The following is a 22,579-nucleotide window of genomic DNA, read 5'->3' as shown; positions in this document are numbered from 1 at the left end:
ATACAGCTCATTCTTGTCTAAACTGAGATCAGAACCCAGGTATGTCCGACTTCAACGGCGTTAATGTTTCACTCTGCCTCCCTCTACCTCATGAAGACCCAGGGAGCTGCAGGCCCTGGTCCCAGCTCCTTGTTTTGGCTTCCTCGATCCCCACGCCTCCTTCCCCACATGCTATGTCCAGTCGCCTCCTACACACCAAACTCTCCACCAGGCATCATGAACTTGGATCCAATGCTGAAGGTCGTCAGATCCCATTTTGAGGACAGATCTCACAAGGACTTAGAGACTCACACCACAGAAGCAGAGTCTCAGGCCCACCCAGACCTACAGAATCAGAATCTGCATTTTATCAAGCTCATCAGGGGTTCTGTATGTATAATTTGAGGAGCACAGGTCTCAGCCCAAGATGCCCTTTCTCCAGCTACGCTTGACTCAACATCACCTGAGTATTCACAACACACAAGACTGTGCTTACAACTGAGGACACAAAGTTGAATTAAATATAAGACACAAACCCAAGATGATGATAATGTAGTCCTGAGAGAGACATGTAAATAAATAATATTTTTTAAAGTGTGAGTGCTAGGAACAAAGTAAGAACAGGAGAGAGTATTTCATATGCCTCACTGTCTCCAAGCAGCATCATAATACCAGGCACGAAGAAAAGTCTTGGTGATATTTCTGGAAGAAAGTGAAGGAGGGAAGGTAATGCAGAGAAAGGGAAGGAGGGAGAAATGAGAGAAGGAAAGAATAGCACTAAGCTGTAGTTTCTAAAATGACAGCTCAAGCAAGATGTGTCCATCAGTGATTTCCCCAGTCAAACGCTTGGATGCCCTGATATCAAGGTCACTATAGTCCTAACCCACCAGCCTCTCCCCTTCACCTCTTCTCATGTGATTTACTTGGAAAAAGGCCTTATCATTCTCAGCAATTAGTCTAAAAATCTTAGATTTGTCTTTGAATCTTCCTTCTCCTTTGCTCTCTCTTAAAGCTATTATAAAATCTTCCTCTTCTGTTCATTCATGTGTGAGTTACTCAGCGTCCAGTGTGTGTTCTGTGCAGGAGTTCAGGGGTAAAAAAGATCATTTTTGGCTGAAGTGCTCGCAGTTTCTATGAGTCAGAGGGTCACAGTGTGGGGGCAGACAGGGAACTGAATCTTGGCCCAGCCACTTACCAGTCTGACCTGGGGCAGTCCCTTCCTTGCTTTGCACCGTTATCTATAAAGGAGAATAACAGTACCACCTCATAGACTCATGTAAAGACTCAGTGAGACACACACGGCCGCCATCATTATCATCGTCAGGGAGCAGGGTGGGCTTTGAACATGCAGCCGGGGACTGAGCTTACAGAAGGACAGAGAAGTGGAAAGGCTGGAGCCCTGTGGAGGGGATGGCGGGTCGTCTGCTCAGGTTGAGGCCCAGGGTATGCTGGAAGCAGAGGCTACGAAGGCTCAAAAGCCTGCTTGGGGCCCCATCCTGGAGCACTGCAACAACCCATGAGCTCTTTGGCGAATCTGCGACAAGAAGACACTGCAAGTTTCTACAAAAAGAAGGATCATGACCAAAACTTGTTTTCACTGGATGTGTTGGCTGACAGTGGCAAAGATGGGGAGGGAAGAGCCTCCGGCCAGAAGTGGGGTAGTCAGGAGGAGACACTGCCTTGCAACGAGAGAGGTGCCAGTTCACTGACATGAAGAAGACGGCAGGACCTCTGAATGGAAACATCTAGAAGGCAGGTGAACATGCTAGCCTTGAACTGAGGAAATGTTTGGGTTGGAGGGCCCAACTTGGAAGACATCCATGGAAAATAATAATTAAAACCAGTAGCATGGGTACATGCCCTGAAGGAGTTCAGGTAGGGAGGAGAGATCCTTGGGCATACTCTGTGGGAGACGGGGAAGCAAAAGGAGTCAAAGAAGCCAGGAAGAGAATCGTGATTTGCAGAATCATGGGTTTAAAAGAAGAGAATTAAACCCTATGGAGAAGGACCTAGAAAAGGACTCGAATATGGCAGAGACAGGCATGAGTGACCTTCAACAGGACAGCTGAGCAACTAGAGCATCCTTTTTCACAGTCTCTGCAGACTAAGGTAATATGAGGCTGGTGGGAAAGGCTTGATACATACAGACTACGTGAAGCAGCTGTCACATCTTGGGCCAAATGCCTTCTGCAAAGAGACCATGGCCATGGTCCACTTCCTATTGAGCTTAGCTTGATTACTCTGACTTAAAGTGGTGGGAGGGGGAGCTCACGCCAAAAAGTCAAGTTGTTTCTTTAACCCTGAACTCTTGGACCTTGAGGATTCATTTGCTTTCTTGCTTGTCTTCAGGACATCCAAGCTAGGTAGAAATCCATCTCCGTTTTTAACAGCTCCAGAGGCAAAAACTCGTGGTAATCTGTTCTCCAGTTTCTGAATACCCTTGCCAAGGTCAACTAGAAAATAGGCCCTTGTAACCGAGAGTTTCTAAAAAGCACACTTGACAAATTGAGTAATGAGTCAACCAGTAGGAAAAATAAAGTCAGAGATCACCCTGCTTCTGGAAAGACTGAGCATGGGGTCATCGGAGGCTGAGGGAGTGGACTGTAAAGGAGGTGCAAAGGCCAGAATCCCGGAGAGTGTGCTCTGGGGCTCTACTTGGGGAACTGAGGGTCTCTGTCATGCACAAGACCATCAAAAGCACGACATACAAAGGAACATTTGTGCTGTGCCCTGAGAATAAACTCGAATGAGGTTATTCACAAGGAATGATTGTCATCAATGTCTCGTCATTGAAGTCTTTCCCTTTCTTGGTGCCTAGAGTGGATGACCCTTGAGATGGCATATGGTGCTCAGAGACAAAGGGCATCACTTACCATCAAGAAGGCATGTCGTGAGGGAAGAGTGGGAGGACAAAGAAGTACCGTGCAGAAAGAACTAGAATAAAAATATAGTCTTGCTGTAGGTAAGGAGACAAAGCTTCTAGTTAGGTTATGGGAAATAATATTTTATCATATTAAAACATAACTTTAATCATTTTAACATTTACTGAGCAGCTCCTAGGCGGGGAGCCCTGAGCTGGGCAACAAGATACGATGCCACAGTCCCTGGAGGAGTGAACAGCTCACTGAAGGAGACCCGCGTGAGCATTCTACGGCGACACAGCACGAAAGGCGCTAAGAGAGGCGAGTAGGTGAGGCTCACAGGGCAGGGACACTTACTACTCCAAGAGAGAAAGAGGAGCTTATAGAAGAACAGCACAGAGAGACCGTGGCACGTCTGAGGACTTTCATGCGTGCTACATGGATTTAGGAGTCCACTGGCATTTGCAGACTGAATATTCATGGATGAACACCATCTCCATTGCATGATCTGAAAGGTCTCCGCCATGAGGTAACTGCTGAGACACAAATCTGAATGGCTTGCCAGGATGCTAGAGCGAACTCACCAGCTACTTAGCTGGTGAATGGACCACACCCGATGGCTGGCATTCATGTCCCCCCACGGCTCAGCTCTTCTCTTCTCTTTGACATCTATGAAGTCACGCTCCTACTGTAGCTAAGATTTTTTTTAATTTGATTTGCAGAGCCAGGGAAACATGGAGTTAATAAGGTACAGATGTCATGAAGTAAGGAGTTTATTTTAATGGAAAAATTTATTTAAGTCACTTTAGAAATCACCTTGGTCCCCTCTTCATAGAACCATTAAGAGTTTAAAAGGATACCTTACATTTTTCACACTTTACTGCTTTTTATAGTGGAAATGATATGTCATGGTGACATTCATGATTTTGGAGGCTCATGAAGGTCATGGATGAACCCTTTAAGAATGTCAAGGGTCCAGGTCTGTGAATAATGAGTTATATTTCATTGGTACTCTACTGGATATAACAAGGCCTCATTTTAAATTTGGAAAGTAGGTATATTCTCCTTTATATGCTTTATCTACCACTTGGAGAAGGCTGCCATTGCTCTGCCTGGTTTACCAAGGCTTAATATGTGCTACCAGAAGCTCAAGGATGATATTTATCCATGACACTGCAGCCTGACAATTAACTACATTCCGCCCATTGAGTGCTTTTCTCTCCCTCTACTTCCTGGAAGCTCATAACCGCTGGGACTCAAACTCTGGCCCCGCCCCCCAAATACCTCCCCGTACTTCAAACTTAGCATAACAACCCACAATCTCAATCTGCTTCCAATTCGGTCTCCTTGTTTTGACTATTACTAAATCAAATGTATTTATTGCTGAAGCCAGGAAATTCAGAGTTGGCCAGACTCTTTCCCCAACATCTAATCAGGTACCAAGTAAATCGATTTTACCTCTTAAATGACTCTCAAATGCAGCCAGGCCTCTCCAGCTCCATGGCACAGCCCTAGCTCTGGGCCAAATCATCTATCATCACAATACCCTGACCCCCTGCGTTGAAAACATCCTTGCTCTATCCTCCAAAAGGATACTGGGTAATTTTTCTCAAACTGCAAACCTTGCACTCATTGGCTTCCAGTGAAGATCAAGATAGCGTCCTATTGATAACTGGTTCCTGGCCAGTGACTCAGATGCCCTCGGTCTGCATCCAACACTGAGGAGCGCCTTGGCTGTGAGCTCTTTATCTCCCTGAGTACGCTGTATTCTTGCAGACCTCCATGCACTCTGCATTTGCCCAGCTTTTGTCCTACACTGCCTGAAAACTCTTGTGTTCTCTGAGAGCCTCTCACAGTACCTTCAGGATCCAATTCAAATGTCACTACTCCAAGAGAGCCATGGCTATATCTCGTAGGGGCTGGCCCATCTGGCCCCCCACAGTACTGGACACACACCACTATTGTGTATGTGTCACAGCACATGCTAACATCTTGTTAACAGGTCTATCTCCAGTGATCCGTGAGCTCCCGTTCATCTCTGAATCCTAGTGTGTAGCACAATGCTCGGCCCTGCCAGGAGGTCCGTGAGCATCTCCTGAATGAAAGGATTGAATGATTGAGATCTGGGGCGAGGTGGTAAAATGACCGAAGCATGTTATAAAAAGGCAGAAACGGCTTTTTTGTTAACTACAAAGTGAATCAAGGTGCCAGAAAAGTTAAAACAAGATTGAAGAATGCTTTTATCTCAACCAACTTTTAAATTACTCATCACCTCTGTCCTAGCTAAAGACTAACCGTGGTCAGCCCCCTGCGGCCTGGGAGTCACTGTTTCACACTTGGGCACCAGATCCTGCAACATGTTGAACGATCAGAGAAGAAATACTTAAAGAAACGCTCTTGGGCTTTTAAATGTAAAAAGATGCCCAGAAAGAGCATTTGCTAAATATCATTTCCCATCTGGTACCTCGGACCACAATATCCCAGGCATGGCTTGGGTCATACTGCACACAACATCCAATGCCTACAGCGGCAGTTACCGTAGGGCCATGACAGTGAGGTTGCTCCTTCTTTAGTCCCTCATTCATTCACAGACGACAAGCGGGTCAGCCCCTACGTGCTGCGCTCTGGAGAAGCTAGGACAAGGGTGGGCCCCTGAGATTCCAGGCTTACTACAGACCCGTGTCCTGGACTTGTATCATTAAGCCGTTGCTATTTAAATCCAGCCTGGTTCCAAAAATGTTCTCAAGTTCCCCTTGTTCTTAGCAGGTCACAGGGTACCCCGGGTAACCTCAAGAAGGCTGCTCAGCGTTCTAATCCAGCTAGATGGCCCTGCGGGGCACGACCGGGCTCCATCCAGGGACGACCAAAACGCCGTGTTTAGGGTGAGTCCACCGCTGTTCTAATGCCCCAGTGCGGGGGGTTTTGTTGAAAGAGCATTTTCGGAGAAAGAAAAGATTTCGATGAAGGCAGGAGATGAGTAAAAGCTGAGCTCATGCTAGAACCCAAACTCTTGGCATTTTGGTGACGCGGTGTTAGGGCTCGGGGGTGGGGGAGGCGGATCCCTGGGTGCCCTCCCCACGTCTGGTGGCGGAGAGAAAAGCTTCCAGAGCAAATCCAGTCGGGGAAAGACGTAAACCCACCGCATTCGCAGCCGCTCCCGGAGGCTTCCTCAAGGTAGGGTACTGGGGAGCTCAAGCCCAACTCCAACCGAACAAACCACATTACAATAACCCACCAGCCGAAGACGGCCGCTCCCCCAGCCCCCGCGGCCCCAGACGGGCTCCCACCGGACTCGGGAGCGCCGCGCCCACCGCGGCCCCACCCGGGCCCGGCCGGGGACCCCCCCCAACCCGCACGCCCACCCCGGCACCACCTACCGCAGCCCCGCCCCGCGCCGGCCCCACGTGCAGGGCCCCACCCCGGCGCCAGCGGCCCTTTAAACACCCCCCCACCCGTACACACCACCACCCCCCGCCCGCCACCCGGACGGCAGCCGGAGAGGGACAAAACTCATGGCGTACAGCCAGGCTCCTCCGCGGATCACGTCCCGGGCAGCCCGGCCCGAGGGGCCCTCCACCCCCGGCCGCAGCCCCCCGGCGCCCCCCAGCCCCCAGCGGCCGGGCAGGGGAGTGCGGGGCGGGGCCGGCGGCCGCGCGGGTCTCCGCCGCCGCCCTCGCCGCCGCCGCCTCCGCCTGCCGCTCGGGCCGCCCGCTCGCCCGCCGCTGGGTGCGCTGCACGCGGGGGGCAGCCGCGGTGCAGAGGTTCATGCAGCGGCGGCGGCGGCGGCGGCTGCTGCTGCTGCTGCCGCCGCGGAGGCAGACAGACCGGGCGCTGCCGCCGCCGCCGCCCTTCCCCCGGCTCCATGCCGCCGCCGCCGCCGCCGCCGCCGCCTCCTCCTCCTCCTCCTCCTCCTCCTCCTCTCCGGCGAGGGGCGGGGGGCTCCGGCCCCGGGTGGGCACCGCTCCGCGCAGCGCCGCTCCCCCCTCTGCCCTCGGCGGGGGCGCCCGCCGCCTCCTAGGAGCGCACGCTCCGCGCGCCCTGCCGGAGAGAGGGGGCGGGCGTGGGCGGGGGCCGGCGGGCGGGCGTCGGGGCGGCGGGGACCCCGCGCGGCGGCCGGAGGAGGGGGCTTCCCCGGAGGATGCCCGGCGGCGGCTCCCCGCTCCCGGGCGCTAGCTGAGCCGGACCCGGAGCGGGCGGCGCGTCGCCATGCCGGCGTGACGGGCGCCCCCGGCTGCCCGCGCGGGCCCCCGCGCTGCCCCACGCCGCGCCGCGCCGGCGCCGGGCGGCAGGATGGGCTGTATCCAAAGCATCACCTGCAAGGCGCGGATCCGGCGCGAGAACATCGTGGTGTACGATGTGTGCGCCACCATCGACCAGTGCCCCACGCGCATCGAGGAGACCTCGCCCATCGTCCTGCGCTACAAGACCCCCTACTTCAAAGCCTCGGCCCGCGTGGTCATGCCCCCCATCCCCCGCCACGAGACCTGGGTGGTGGGCTGGATCCAGGCGTGCAACCAGATGGAGTTCTTCAACACCTACAGCGACCTGGGCATGTAAGCGACCGGCGGCGCGGAGCCGGAGCGGGGTCCCTGGCCCCGTCTCTGCTCCCCACCCCGACCCTCCTCCTCAGCTCCTTCTTAACGCTCTCCCCATCCTCTTTCTAAACCTTCCTCCCGCCTCCTCTTCCACCTCCCTCCTCCCTGCGCTTTTGTTTCAGTGACAGGGCGGGTGTAGGGAGGCTCCTCGCGAAGGCATTTTCTCGTGGTTTGCTTCTGACTCCCCGTGAACGCCAGGAGGACGGTGCGGGGTGGCGAGAACGCGACAAGGAGGGTTCGAGAGACGGGCGTGGGGGTGGCTGGCGAGTGCCCTGGGAGTTTCGGGGCGCCGTCTCGGCTTGATGGGGCTTCCCGGGAAGAGTTTGGGGGGACCTGTGGAGAGAGGAGTGGCGTGGAGTGCCGGGGGCGCACGGGCTGTGCCGCGCGTCCTTTGGAAAAGCCCGAGAGGGCTTGGAGGAGAAGGTCCCGGGCGTCCGAACCGGACTCGCTGGTTGTGCCCTTGTTCCCTCGACTGTTGAAGTCGAGCCCTTGTGGCCCAGGCCGGGAAGCCTGCGGGCGTCTCCATTCGGAGCCGCAAACCCGGCAGAGCCGCCTGTCTGGCTCGGCGCCCTCTGGACGAGTTGTGCGGCGGTGGGGAGCGGGAAGGCACCTTGTGCGAGCAGCCTGGGGCTGGCGCGGCGCAGGGTTTTCCTTGGGCTCCGGAAAGTACACGTCTGCTGCCTGTCCAGGGTCCTTACTTGCTCCAGAACTTTGCTAATTGCGGCGCCGGGAGGGATTTCCCAGCGCCCACCGGCGAAGCCAGTCGGCGAGCTGGGAGCTCTCCAACTTCGTTCAGCAGCGCCGCTCGGTGCGCGCCGAGGTGGGCGGCTGCGGGCAGACCCCGCACGGCGGCGACTCCGCGGCCGCCGCCGGGAGCCCGCAGCCTGCCCCAGAACCGCAGGCTGCGGGCTGTCGCATCCAGGACTTTTTAGTTACTCATTTGCTGAACTCCCTGCCGGTCTCCTTGCAGAAGCCGGCTCTGAGCAGTTGGCGACCACAGTGGCTAAAAGCTTTGGGGCCTGCATTGTACCTGTGTTAACGGTGTTGGTCTAGAGCACGCTAATTAGCCTGCGGCCTCTAGAGAAACCCTTTTCTGGAAACCCAGCCTCATTTCATGTATTAGCCGAAGACTCTGGAGCTCCCAAGGTTCATGCGTTGAATATATGGGGCAAGAGAGTTTCTATTTTGAAACGCCAAACTATCTTTTGTAATGGCATTTCGCAGGCTTTGTACTGCACTCTGAGAGCCTGGAAGTTAACACTAGTCATAGGTGCTGAAAGAAATTTTGGCGGGTTGTTTTGTTCACCCTGCCTTCCCCACAAAGAGTTTGAACTTTTCTCTTTAAGCATAAAAACTCAGTGCTGGAGGAAGCTCATTCCCTCTGAAGATGGGCAAGAGCCTAGTTTCTTCCTATATGCCTCTGTTCACTCTGTTCTTATCTTTCTGGAAGACAGCCGGATGTAAGCAATGGAGGACATATGATTTTGGGTGATTCATGCCATTTAAAAACAGACACACCCTCCAAAGGATGATTATATCAAAACACAGGGGTCTCTTAAAGCTGTTCTTTTAGAAACCCATTATTTCCAGCCAAGCCAGGGAAAGGCCTTCCGTTTTGTCCTGGCCCTGATGGCAGTGTGCACCTTGCGGGGGCCGGGAAGGGGGCGGTGGGCAGGGGGGCGGTGGGCAGGGAGCAGTCAGTAATTGCAGTCTGGGGCCCCTGCAGAGGAAGCCAGGAAGGACTGAGCCAAAACAGCCTCACTTTTCCCCAGACTACACAGGGAGGCCTCTCTGTTGCTTTGTATCTGTTGTGAATCAGTAAAGCAAAAGCAAACAAATAAATAATTTCTTTCCATAAAAGAAAATTTATTCTACCTCAGGAAAAGCAGAGCTGAGTTATAAACACAGTAGTTGAACTTCTTGAATCTGGGGGAGCGTGTGTCCACAGTGGAACCAGCTTTATCGGGGATGAACCGGTGTTAGGTCTGAGGGGCACTTACTCCCTGACCTTCCCTTGCTGAATTCTTGCCTCTGGGGCTAGGAAAAAAGCTTTGCTTTTAAACTGCCACTGCCAATATTTTAAGATTCTTGGTGTTCATATCAATGGAAGCAAAACAAAACCCAAGAAATTGTGAAGCATATTATTGGAGATCCGGATCCAGAGCCCACCTGTCTTCACACTTGCAATAATTGCTCTGTTTAAGCATACTTTGGAGGCCAAATTTGATTGAACCCACAAAATATTTATGCCCTGAAAACTTAGCCAGTGCAGACTCTTTCATGGGACCTCATATTGCATGAAAGTCTGTACTGTCTGTTATTACACACTTTAGCCAGTATCTTGAGTGGGGCTGAATTTTCACCCCATGCAATGCTCTTGTTACATGAAGCATGATATGATCAGAGGGTATAGGTTAGAAAGCTGCCTTTTCAACATTTTAAAAGGGACTGCCAGAGGAAATCCAAAATTTAAAATGGCAAGAAACTTCTGGGGACAGACTTAAAAGAAAACATGAGCTTTTGTGGTTTAAAGTTTCAGCATTTCCAAGAAGGAGTAGGTTTCTGAAGGAGCATTTGAAATAGTTGATGATCATGATGGCTGGAGCTTAATTTGAACTTGAACTCAAGTGATTTGGAACTTCCTCACATGATTGCATAGAACCCAGGCTGGTGAATACTCACGTCCTCTTATCTAGTTCTCCTTTGGCCCTGGTGAACCCCGCGAGTGGAGCCCTGATCCAAGTCTTCATCTTTTGGGAAGGAAGGGCTCTGGTTTTTTGTCAATCATCCCATCAATAAACAAATATCCATCAAGCACCTCTCAGAAAGCAAAGGACCGAGCAGGCAGCTTCATAGTTCCTCCTGTAGGAGGGAGGGAGGGGCACGTGCAGAACAAGGCTTTGCTCCCAAGTGGTGTAGCAGAAATACTGGGAAGAGGGGCAGGAGGCCAGGCAAGGTCTTCTAGAGGCAGAAGGACTGGAGCTGGATGTGCGCAATGGTTAAGGTTCAGCTGGACAAGGAGGGGCTCGTTCTAGAAGGGAGGAACAGCAAATGCATGGGGACAGGAAAGTCTCAGGTGTCTTAGGAGAGCATAAGGAGGCCAGGGTGGGGCTTTCGAGTAGGAGAGCAGTGGGAGGCGCGGTCCGGAGGCAGGCCAGGGTCTGCTGGGAAAGGCCAGGGTCTGCTGGGAAAGGCAGGCCAGGGTCTGCTGGAAATGACCTGGAAGAGAGAAGGCTGAGTCCCGTCTTCTGAACCAGTGCAGAGAGGCTCTTCATACTTTCTTCCTACCTCCACAGCGTGCAGGGGCTTTCAACAGAGACGTAAAACCTTTGTGATGAAACAATTTAGAAAGCTAAAGTACGCCACCCAAGAGGTTTCCAGAGTGAGGTGTGGACAGAGAATGGGGCTCATGTGTCAAGGATGAACGAGGTGAAGCTGAGGTCAAGGGGAGAACAGACAATGGCTAAAGGCGCTCCCCACTCTGAGCCCGTGTGCGTCATCTTCTAGAGCGGTAAAGGCATTGTGGTCAGCCTGCGGCTGGGAGACCCTTGGCCTGGGTGAAACCTGCAGAGCTCGTAACTCACTCCTGCCCATCTCTACTCCTTCTTCAGAGCCAATGTTGATGAGACTTGGACTCTACCTGCCCATCTTTGCTGCCAAACCAGTCCAAACCAAGCTGGTTTCTATGCATTCCAGAATCGTTTGGGCGCAGTTTGTGATTTCCGTGTTACCAAGCCAGCAGGTGGTTTTGAGAGACTCACTTTTTCAGCAATATTCTGCATAGTTGACAGATCCCTCCATCTTGAATCACTCCCATGTGTTAGCTTTATGCTGTTCTTCTAGCATTTTCTCTGTCTTACCTCAGAGTACAACTCATGAGGATATTCCCCATCTGATCCTTTCCCAGGGGAATTGTATCCATCCCGATGGCGGTAGATGGCCTGTGTGATACGCGGTCACCTGCAGTACAGGTGTGTGTGTCGATGGACCTTTCCCACTTGTCTGTCTCCAAGGCATCTCAGGCTTCATGTATCCAAACCGGAACTCTTGATTGCCGCCATAGCTCCCTCCCCAAATCTGCCTCTCCACCGATCTACCCCCATCTTGGTATAAAGAACACCTCCAGCCCCTGAGCTGCTCAGGCTAAAACCTCTGTGTGTCATCCTAGAATATTTTCCCACACATCCAGTCCATCATCAAAGCCCGCTGGTCCCGTCTGTGGCGTAGCTCTGTAATCCGGCCACCGCTCAAATATCCTCACAGGGCAGGTCACCTGCTTCAGCAGACGATTTCCAGCCGAACTTCCCACCTTCATTCTTGCCCTCCCTCCCGTCTCTTCCCCACACACTGGCCAAGTGAGATTTTCAAAATGTAAATGTCATCACTTTCCTGCTTTAACTCCTTTACTGACTTCTCATTGTAATCGGGAGGCTCTGTGAAGGCCTCTTCCCAGTCCCTGAATTTCTGTTCTTAAGCTATGTCAGCCTGCTTCCGTTTCCAAAATAAATCACTACTTCATCCCAATTCAGAACTTCTCCTTGTGTTGATCTCTGTCTGAAATGCTCTTCTTGCCCACCTTTTTCTAGCACATTCCTACTTCTTATTCAGGTCTGAAGCCTGACCTCGTCAGAGGCCACCCAGATTTCACAGTTTAAATTAAGATTCTTCTGTTCTCTTGAATGAGACGCTCTTCTTTTACTTGTTACAGTTTGTAAGAACGTAACTGTACGTTTACTTAACACCTGACCCTTCTGCTAGAATATAAGCCCCGTGAGAGCAGGTATCGCATCCGTTTTATGCTCTCTGAATGGTGTTAAGCTCCTAGCAGATACTCCATAAACATTTGAAAAATAAATGAGCCACTTTTTCCCACCTCAAGTACTCTGTGTCATCTTCAACAAATTGTCTCTCTTTTCAAAATCAGCTTTTTTTTTTAAGCCTTATTATTTTTTTTAATTAGAGAGAGCGAGAACACAGCAGGGAGGGGCGGGCGAGAGGGAGAACCCGGAGCAAACTGGGCGCTGAGCACAGAGCCCAACGCAGGGCTCGATCTCATGACCCTGAGATCACAACCTGAGCTGAAACCAAGAGTCAGATGCTTAACGGAGGCCCCTGGGCCCCCCTCAGAATCAGCTTTTCCTGTCACACCCAAGGCTAACCAGATCAAGCTCTTGAACTCTAGACACCCCAGCCGTGGCTTAGCGTACACACAGTTTCACGCCCTCTGCTTTCGTGTCGTTTCGTCCTGCGCCGTCCCCAGCAGGTCCGCTGCTGCTCAGCATGGGCTTCCCTCTGTCACGTCCTCTGCCTCCATGCAGATCTGTGCACCAGGAGTGGGGATCACCAAACACCGAAGCCTCACTTTCACGTCACCTGTGATCAAGTGGCATTCGGTGTCTGCCCACAGAGACGGTGTGATAGCACCGTTCGCCCGCGTCACTGCCTTGTGGCCGGAATCTCAGGACTGTGGGTGCTTTAGTACCTCACCCCTTCGGGTCATTTCTCCCAAAGCTAGCACTTCCCTTCTTGTCCGTGGCTGCACGCGGCCTGCGCCTGCGGTGTGGCTTTGAGTGTGGCCCACGCCAATCATAGAGATGGCTCCTTCGGGCATCTGATGAGCCCCCCAGGCCACTTGCACCAATACCCACCCTGTCCCATTCCTGTTGCATCCGCAAAGGGCAGGGCTCATGACCTGGAAGGAGCTAGAGCTGCTCTTCCGCAGAAATGTCGGGGACTCCCAGTCTAGAGCATCAGATGGGAAACAGGATCCCGTTCCCTTCTGAGAGTCCTGAGTGCCCTTGAAGGGGAGCTGGCCTCACCCTTTGCCTCTAATCTTCTCCATCTCGGAGAAGAGGAGCAGGGAGGATTAGCAGGTCTGATCAGGAAGCATTAAGCTCACTGGAGATAAAGCAGGACTCCGGGGCTGGAGGGGGTGGGATGGACCCGAGGAGACCGCTGACTTGGGTTAGGAGGGGAGGTGAAAATGAAGTATGGCTGGTGTCACCCAGATGCTACAATGCAGCCAGGCACTGGGTGGGCAGGGACAGCAGGGCATCGGTGACCTTCTGCCGGGCAGCAAAGGCAAGGGCTGTCTTTGGGGCCACGTCTAGATGCTCCATGTTCCAGACGAAGAGAAAGGCTGGCGATAGGATAGGGAACCGCAGATGCCGGTGTGGGGCACAAGATACCAAATACCCCTTACCCCTCGATTTGTACAGGGCTCTGATCTCGGCTGCCCCTCCTGGAGCTCGATGCTATCAGTGTGCCCATCTTCCTGAGGGGAAGACTGAGGCTCAGGGAGGTTAGAAGACTCAAGGGCACAAGCCCAGCAAGTGGCGGCACGGCAACTGACTTCTGACCCTGTACCCTGCCTTATCTGTATTTGGCCCGGCGAGGCGGGGACCAGCCAGCACCCCGTCCCTGTCAGCACTAGGAAGCCCGGCGGTTACGGCTGCTAAGGCCTGGGGCCTCGCTCCTGCTTCATCGCTCCTCGAGGAGAGGCTCTGGTTTCCCAGAGGCCCCGGGTGGGTGATTCTGGAGTGCCCTTTTCATGCGGCCACTTGGGTCACGGATTCCAGAGGCACCGCTGTTTCTGATGTGTTCACACTACCCAGGCCATGGGAAGTGGCCACCGTTTATGAATGACTGTCCTGAGAAGAGCCAGAACAGGAAGTCAGCAGCAACAGGGCATTCTGGTGGCCACTCCCAGACAGGCAGGGCCCGCGTGGTGCCGGGGTCCCTGGGAGGGGTTGGGGCGCACACACCAGCCGCAGAGAAACCCGCACAGGGTATTGGGGGAGCGGCCTGCTATTCTCACTGGGTCTCCCAAATCAGCGAGATACCCTGGAGTTGTTGCAGTGGGTTTTAGAAAGAAGGGCGCGTGTGTCCAGGTGGCGGGAGGCTCGTTTGCACCCAGGAAAGCCTCCTGAGAATGGGAGATGTGCTACTGAAAGGCCGCGAAGGGAGAGGGAGAAGCCATGGAAGGTCTCTGTGCCGAGTGCTTTCCACTCACGGCCCCCACCCGGGAAATCTCAGCAGCCAGGGGACCCTCCTGTGGCAGCGAGGTTCAGTAGCTGATCCAAGCGGCCCCGCCAGGAGCTCAGGCCCCAGCCACCACTAGCCCCCCCTTTCTTTCTAACCCACTGCCTTCACTGCTACGAAGGAGGCGCTCAGAACTCGCTCTGCAAAACACCGTTGTCCTGCTGCAGTTCCCTAGTCTCTTCCAAAAGCGTCCTGCTGTAGTACATTTCTCTGAATTGTGGGTTTCCTCACCTTTGGAAAAGGAGAGAATTGTTCCGAGGTCAGGGGTGCGGACGTCTCAGAGCTCCCGCTGAGCGGGGCAGTAGATATTAGGAGTGAGAGCCAGCGCTTTCTGGGGGTGCAGGGGGCACAGAAGGCAGCCCCTAGCTCTCAGGGACCCTAAGCCGGCTAGTCTGGGCTGCAGATTGTGGCTCTGGGCTGCCTTCTCAGGACCTTCCTTGACGGTCCCGTGTCAGCCCCGATGGGCAGCGTGGCAGCACCAGCTGATGACTGTCTCCCAGACTGCTCAGTTCCTGGGCTTCAGGGTCTGCTTGTCCCCCAGACTCTCCAGATCATCGCTGTTTGGACAGATGATCAGGAAGAGAAAGAAGACCCCCTTCTGGTGGCAAAAGGACCCTTGGCTCACCGGACCGGCATCCCCCGGCTCCTGGGAATTGTGGTACTACTGCTCCCCTCCCAAGGCCCCCTCAGGCTGCCATGTGAGCCCTGGGGATCCTTCTCCCTCGTTAGGTTCCAGGATGCACGCCGGGGGGAACCAGCAGCTCCCTGTACCCGCTGAGGATGGCGACTCCCCAGTGCCAGGGTTCGGGTCAGAAGGCCTGGGTGCCAGTGCCCGTCACGTGACCTGTGGCAGATGCCTTAACAATTCAGTGTCTGCTCTGCACACGTGTCACTGGGCCATAAGATCTGCCCTGTCTCCGTCACTGGGGGGTAAAGACCATGAAAGAGCTCTCCAAACTGAAATGCGCCGTGCTTGCTTTACTGTTATCATTGTGGAGCGTGACCCTTGTCACTAGAAGATGACTCTCAATCCGCCTCAAGGACCAGGGAGGTTGTGGCTGTGGCCCTGTGGCTTCCGGGCAGGAACCCGTCCTGACTCTGAAGATGGGGGGTCCCAGACAGCTCAGCGGCTACTCCCGGGCCCCGCTCAGAGACGGGGATTGGGGGAGGAGGCTGGCTTTGCTGGCTCCCCCTCATCCCACTCACTCTGATCTGTGGGCTCTGGGCAACATCCAGGACCCTGAGCCCCTCCGGTTCCTGGACGGGTTGCCTGCAAGTCAGCCACGTCCTGGCGGACACTGCCCACCCCATCCCGGCCCTCCTGAGGTAACCGTGTCAGTCCGATGAGGAACCTAGGACTTGGGGACGATTCTAGAGTGAGCCATGCTGTTGCAGCTCTGGAAGGAGCTGTCGCTGCAGATGTCCTAGCCCAGGTGGGCAGGTAGGACCAACACCTGAAATGATTTGCATCCAAATTATCGTTAGTGTGTCTGCTGTCATTAATACGCTTTATTCTCTCCGTATAAAATGACTTTGTCTCTTTGTAAGAAGACCTCCCATAATTAACCTGATGATAAACATGAAACATATTAGGGCAACCATAATTCCCATTTCACACGTGGAAGAGGAAGCCCAGAGATGACAGAGCGCACTCAAGGTCACCCCGGGCAGACATTGGGTGGGGCAGGCCCGGGGCCCAGGCCTCTCAGCTCCGGCCCTAGTGCCTCCCGGTGCCAAATGCACAGTCAGCCAACCCTGGACAGGAGCTGGGAACAAAACAAGTCACCCTTAGAGCCGTGCACATTGGGCACCTCTGGGCCAGTCTGCATTTGTGGCCTCTGAAGACAAGAGGGCAGAGAGAACACTTCAATGTATTCAACAGAAGGAAAGAGAAATGTGCGGGCTGTCAGATTAAAGTGAAATAAATTTAAGACTGTGGTGTCTGATGGCACCTTACTGGGGTTTCTGGGACAGGCCTGCCTCAGAAAGCCTCTGGCTGGTGCTCTCCTGGGGCCTGACCTTTCCAAGCTGGCTTGGGGCCTGTGTCAGGCGGGGGCACTCAGAAGCTGTCAGAGGCCCGGCCAATGGGAAGTAATAAACAGCATCCGAGTTCAGCGTCTTGAAGGGCAGGTGGGCTGAGGAGGTCGGGGCTTCGGGCATGAGTGGGGGCCTAGACACACCTTGGCAAGCTGGGAATGGCCAGAAATAGGCCAATGAGATGTCGCTTTGCTCTAGCCATGGGTAAGGGACCGGGGTCGGGCGCTGGGACATGTGGGGACCATGAGGCTGGAAGGGACTCAGGCTGGTCTGGGACTGGATGCTGCCTTACTTCCTCCTAAGAGCCACCAGCCAGGCCTCCATTCCCAATGGCAGCCTTCACACCAGAGGCTGGGGGGACTCAATTCAAGACCAGATTTTTCTTTGTCTTTTTTTTTTTTTTTTTTTTTTTTTTACGGATTTTATTTATTTAGTTGAGAGAGAGAGAGAGAGGGAGAGCAGAGAGGGAGAAGCAGACCCCCCCCCACCGAGCAGACAGTCCAACGTGGGACTCGATCCCAGGACCCGCTGTCCACGACCCAAGCCAAAGGCAGGCACCCAACGACGGAGCCACCCAGGAACCCCTCAAGACTAGGTTTTTTTTTAAAGCAACTCAGATAATTGAGACTCTGTTTCAAACGTTCATAAATAACCTTCACATTTTTTTAAGTAATTTGTGTCAGAAAACTAAGCCCACACTCCCAAAATTTCTTCGTGGCCTTTAGAGCCAGGGAGCCTGTCTGGTGCTGGGCCACACGTGGACTTTAAGGAAGGGGCCGGCGTTTGCCTGTTGTCTGTCTCCCCGCGAGGCCATAAGCAGCTTACTCAACGACAGTCAGCCGCTTGTTGAAGACGTGTCTCACACTCAGGGTGCCACGTGCGCATCTGTGAGTGAGGCTGTTCCTTTCTCTGTATCAGAGATGAAGAAACTGAGGCCCAGAGAGGTTGACTAACTTGCCTGGCGTTACCCAGCTAATCAGTGACAGCCGGCATTAGAAACCAGATTTCCAGAGACTCTGTGACAAGTGGCTGCCTCTATGAAGAATGAACTAATGAGCGGATCGGGGGCGTTCCGGAGACTGCCTGAGTGCTTGCTTTGGTCCTTCCTGAGCAAACCTGGGGAACAAAGGGTTTCATCAATTCGGAAATAGCCAGCCTCCTCGCCTCCCAGCTGGCCTGCTCAGCTGGTCAGGACGTGACGTTAATGAGGCTGGGGTCTGGGGGTTGGACCCAAGGGACCCGCTCAGCACCTGAGTTTGCATTCTTTACCCTGCCAGCCACTGGCAGGTGACCGCAACCTCCTACCAGTCAGAGCAGAGTCTAGATTCAAGGGAAACACCCAGGAGACTGCAGGTAGCAGGCCAGCAGAATCAGCCACGAGTCAGGAGTGTTAGGGCAACGTGGGGACGCCTCTCGCCTCCGGCTCGTCTTCACATATGGTGACCCTGAAGCCCAGAGACGGGTCGTGGCACAGCCAGTGACCCGAGTCCTTCTGACCCTGGGCACCCCTAGTCCGTGAAGGGGGAACTGGGTCACCACCCCCTATGATTTCATCCCTGCCCTCATCCCCCCGCTCCGTGTTTGCTGAGGGTCCAAGTTTCTGGGCAGAGATCGCCAAGGGAGGGAGCAGCCCAGAGTTCAGGAAGGGCCTGGCCCTCGGCAGCCCAGGGAGGAACGCTCATCAGCCCAAGGGACGTGTGCACAGTTGCCGGAGTGGACAGACCAGCCGACTCCCACCCTCCATAGACAGTCATTAGCAAGCAGGAAAGGAGAGGGTCTCCCCAGAGATGCCCATCACAGATGGCAGGAAGTAGGAGGGTCTGGCAGCCTGAGGGAGGAGGGATGTGTGGAGCATTCGAGATTCTGCCTGGGCGCCCAGCAACTCAGAATCCCTTTCCCCCACCTCGCACCCCCTCGCGCCCATGGGCCGCTACTGTACATGGGCCCCCCGGCCCGCTGCCCACACGCAGGCACGGTAGTTTCATGGCCCCTGGCAGGTCCAGAAGAAACAAGATCCAAGTGGTGTCAAAGGTGACAGATTGGGGGGGGGGCGGCTCTCCCCTGACAGCAGGGCTCAGCTGGGAGGCTCCTGGGGGTCGGAACAGCTGGGGCAGATTTGAGAGGAAAATCCTAGCAGCCAGGAGACTCTGTTCCTGTTGTGGCTTTTAGCTGGGTTTCTCTCCCCCTTTTTTTCCTCTTATTTTTGATCACTTGAGGCCTTTTAGCACGGGGGCATGATCTAAGCATGCAGCCACTTACTCTCAAGAAGGGAAGGGTGGAGGGGAACAGAAGCCAGCCGGTCAAGGTCAACACACCTTGCCCTTGGTGGGATCTAAGGGGGGGATCTAGAGGAAGGACGGCAGAGGGGGCCGCGGGTGCCTCCAAGCAGCCTACCCCCTCGGCCCGCTTGGTGGCTCCAAAGTTCTGTCTTCGTGCCACCGCAGCCTGGCCCTCATGATGCCTCGGGAAGGTCTGAGCCGCCGTCAAGCGGTCTGCCTCCCCCAGCACGCTCCTTCCCTCTCAAAACTTGCACGGGAACCCACCTCCGGCCCTCCCTGGAGGACGAGGCAACCTCAGATCTCCTGGCCTCATTGGGCCCCTCACGGTGGTCCTGTTGGCCTGCATGGCCTTTTCAAGTCCCGGTCCCTCTCCACCACGTGCTCCGTCTCTGTGTCCATGTCAGCATCTCCCTGCCTGGTTTCTGGCCCTCTTCTCCTCTCGGGCCAGTCACCCTGTCAGCCAGGCCTTAGCCAGGTGCCTGCCCCGGACCCCTGTCCTCCTGGGCCCTCTCTGTCAGACTCCCTCTTTCTCTCTCTCAGGACAGCTCGAAGGAGCCATGCTGTCCTCTGTCCTGGGAGGCCGAGAGCCACCCTGTCCCCGTCCACGTGCCCTCTAAGCCTGCACTCTTCCTCTCACGAGGGTGGGTGTCAGGGTTTCAAAAGCCACAGAACAATCTTTATGAAAAAAATTGTTTGTGACCTACAGGGGTAGAACTAGAGTTCTGGAAGTCCGGCAAGGCAGCTGAAACTCAGGCCAGACCAGCAGGCCAGGGACATCGCAGAGAGGGTCGAGTAGGGAGGCGACGGACCGATGCTCCAGGCTCCAGGGCCAGGCTCCTCACAGAAATCTGCTGCAGAGGGAGGGGGTATGAAGGAAGTTGAAGAACATAGTTCACTGCCCTTGTCCTCTTAGTGGCCATCAGAAAGGCCTGGGTGTCAGGAGTAGACCCTAAGATGTGGGAAAGAGGACAACGGATGGGTGCGGACGGGGCCGAGGGAAGCCACAGCCCGCCTGCTCCTGCCCAGTGAGGCCCAGCTCCTGACCTTTTGTCCAGCCCTGCCTTCCTGGGGGTGAACTTGGGAGACCCAAGCCAGGCTGCCACTGATCTCAACCCCACCCCAAGGCCAAAGACCAGCCCCCCAAACTCTTCTCTGCTGAAAGGCCTTAGGGTAGCTGTCTCTGGTCGCGTAGCTGAGCCGACCAGCCCCGACTAAGGGGTGCGTGAGATGAATAGGAAGGTTGGGACTGGGCACCCCGAGAGGCGCCTCCCTCCACAGCAAAGGTGCGTTCCTCCTGCACCGGCTGCCGTCTCTTTCAAATGACCCTGAGAGAGGACATCTTGTCAGAGCCCTGGCCCCCCCGAGCATCACAACACCAGGGGACCCCCATGGGGTTGCAGAAGACTCAGAGAGGGAACTGTTGCATGGAGAAACCAAGGGTCAGACCTGAAGGTTGCCGAGAAGGGGTCACTGTGCAGATTTGGAGCTAAGGGCCCCTTTCTCCTGCAGGAGCTTCCAGGCCCTCGGCCTAGAATGGAAGGGGAGATGCGGCATGGGTCCACCGGATAAGGTTTTTGCAGAAGCCTTAGCTGTCAGCTTTTGACCTTGGGATCTGTGCATACTGTTCCATTTAGCAGCCAATTCTCTTTAGCCAAATGGTCAAAGGGTCGCACGGGCCCAGGACCTGAAGCCCAGACGCTTGGGCACAGCACCCTCGGGGATGGATGTGAGCACTTGGGGCCTCAGATGGTTTTCCCTCTGCTCACATCGCACCACTGTTTCTGTCGTGTGTGGTGGTGGCTTCAGACTCAGGATGGAGGAGTCCCAGGCCAGGGACCCCCACCCTGGAGAAACCACCACCCCTGAGCCGAGAAGACCAGGGATGCTTCTGGATCAGCGGACAGGTGTGCTTAGGTCTTCACGAGGGAAATCCATCCTCCCTTGGATGCCGAGAGGGGTTAGTCTAAGATTTACTCTCAGCATCTGGTGCTTCCTGAAACATCTGGGCATCAGAATTAGGATCTAGAATGTCACCTTACTGTTTATGACTTGCCACACACACAAAAAGGAAAAGCATCTTGGAATGCTTTCATGCTATTCCAAAAGAACAAAGACATTGAAAAAATATTCTATTAGAAACATCTCTGATTAAATGGAAGCAGAGTGGCCGGAGAGACGGAAGTGGGTAGATGGTGAGGCTGTCTTCACTGGGACAGGTCAAGCACTAAGTAGAGCCAGAGTTCAAGAGCGCGGACCTGTTTACAGGGATGCATCGAACTCCTGAGCTGTTACGGCTCTCCCTGCAACCGTTTCCAGTCTCAGTGGTTCGGTTTCTTCTGTCCTGCCATCCCTGATTGTCAACATTTTGACGTATGCATGACCCAGGACGGAACTGAGATGGAGCACCCTGACCCTGAGCTCCTTGGTGAAAATCAGCTCCCAGACAAGCTCAGAACCTCGGCTCTGGGTCCCTCCAACCGGCTTCTGAATATGCACTATTTATGCCCCTGACATCAGATTTGTTCGTTGTGTTGTGCAGATGTTCTGTGTTCCTGCCGAGTTTTATCTGCTCCCTCGGTTCACTACCGAGAAGGTCCGTTGAAACTCCTCTCCAGGCGTGTTCACCCTGCGGGCTGCCCAAGTTTGCTTCATACACTTCAAGGCTGAGCCTGCTTGTTTCTTTGCTTTTGCTTCCTCTTCGTCTTGGAGCTCCAGGGAATCAGTTTTGCAAGCTCAACCACGGATTCCATGAGAGGTCTGCGATGGAGGGGTTTTCGAGATATTTACTTAACTACATTATGACTTCCCTACTAGACTCTTCCATTCCTCAACTATAGGCAAAAGTAAGGCAAAAAAAAATACACTTTTAGAGGCTCCTTTTTCTGGTGGGAAGGAATATCTTTCAGAGCAAGCTGCTAGTTGAGGCGAGGCCCTTCAGTAAGAAGAGCTGAGGTTTCTCAGCTCCCCCAGCATTGGGAGCGGAGAAAGGAACCATGGCATGGTGAGGATCTTGGACTGAGGGAGTCTGGCAAGACCCGTACTGGGCACCGGCCTCAGCCGCCGGAGGCATACTGCTGCCTCAGTGACTCAGTTTCTCTGCGGTGCTGAGGTGACTCTGCTCAGTGGCCGTGGCATTGGTCCCCATCTGTACACACTTCAGGGTCCTAAGTCTACCTTGATGAGCCAGAATGTTCTGGAGAGGAAGCTCTCAAGGCCCTGTCTGAGCACAGCCATCCCCAGGGTCCCTCCAGGGGATCAGAGACTCAGAAGGGTTTGCTGCCGCTTTCTTTGCTCTTCTTCCCTGGGCCTGACCCCGAGGCTCATTCTGCTCTGGCATTCGGCCCTTGGCAGGTGGTGAGCTTGTGTGCCTCCTTCTCTTCCAGATGGCTCCGAGAAGGACCAGCAGGAGGAGGGAGGGGGTAGGGAGGCAACGCTCTCTGCTGTTTGGAAGGCGTAACCAGGGGACCCCGAGAAGGCACCCGTGTCTGGTGCAGCCCAGGCACTCCTCGGGCTGACTCGCTCGGACGTGGGGACAGAGGTGTGGACTCCTGCACCGAGCTGCTCTGGGGTTGGGGGATCCCAAGGCAGTTGGGGGTCACATAAAACTAGAATCTGGTGACGCAAGGCTAGGCTGGAACTTTAGCATCTACCGAAGTGCTTTTCTCTAGGTACTTGCGCTGAGGCTCAGACTTACTGTTCGAACTCGTGCTGTCATTGTCCCTGTAACAAGGGAGAACACCCAGGCTCAGGAAACCTGAGTGATCTGGCAGGTTCACACGGTTAGGAA

At 54.4% G+C, this 22,579-nt stretch overlaps 1 protein-coding gene across 1 annotated transcript in view; it reads left to right on the top strand.

Annotated features, from left to right (window-relative positions):
* The first annotated feature begins 6,940 nt into the window (after nt 1-6,940).
* Nucleotides 6,941-22,579, top strand: part of FAM78B (family with sequence similarity 78 member B) — an 88,799-nt gene continuing 73,160 nt past the window's right edge. The window contains exon 1 of the mRNA XM_044266785.1: nt 6,941-7,393. Within this exon, the coding sequence (XP_044122720.1) occupies nt 7,131-7,393 (263 nt within the window). The 5' untranslated portion in view covers nt 6,941-7,130. The remainder of the gene's footprint in view (nt 7,394-22,579) is intronic.

This window comes from Neovison vison, chromosome 10 (genome assembly GCF_020171115.1).
Source record: "Neovison vison isolate M4711 chromosome 10, ASM_NN_V1, whole genome shotgun sequence".
Taxonomy (NCBI): domain Eukaryota; kingdom Metazoa; phylum Chordata; class Mammalia; order Carnivora; family Mustelidae; genus Neogale; species Neogale vison.
This window is presented reverse-complemented; position numbering and strand designations above follow the sequence as displayed.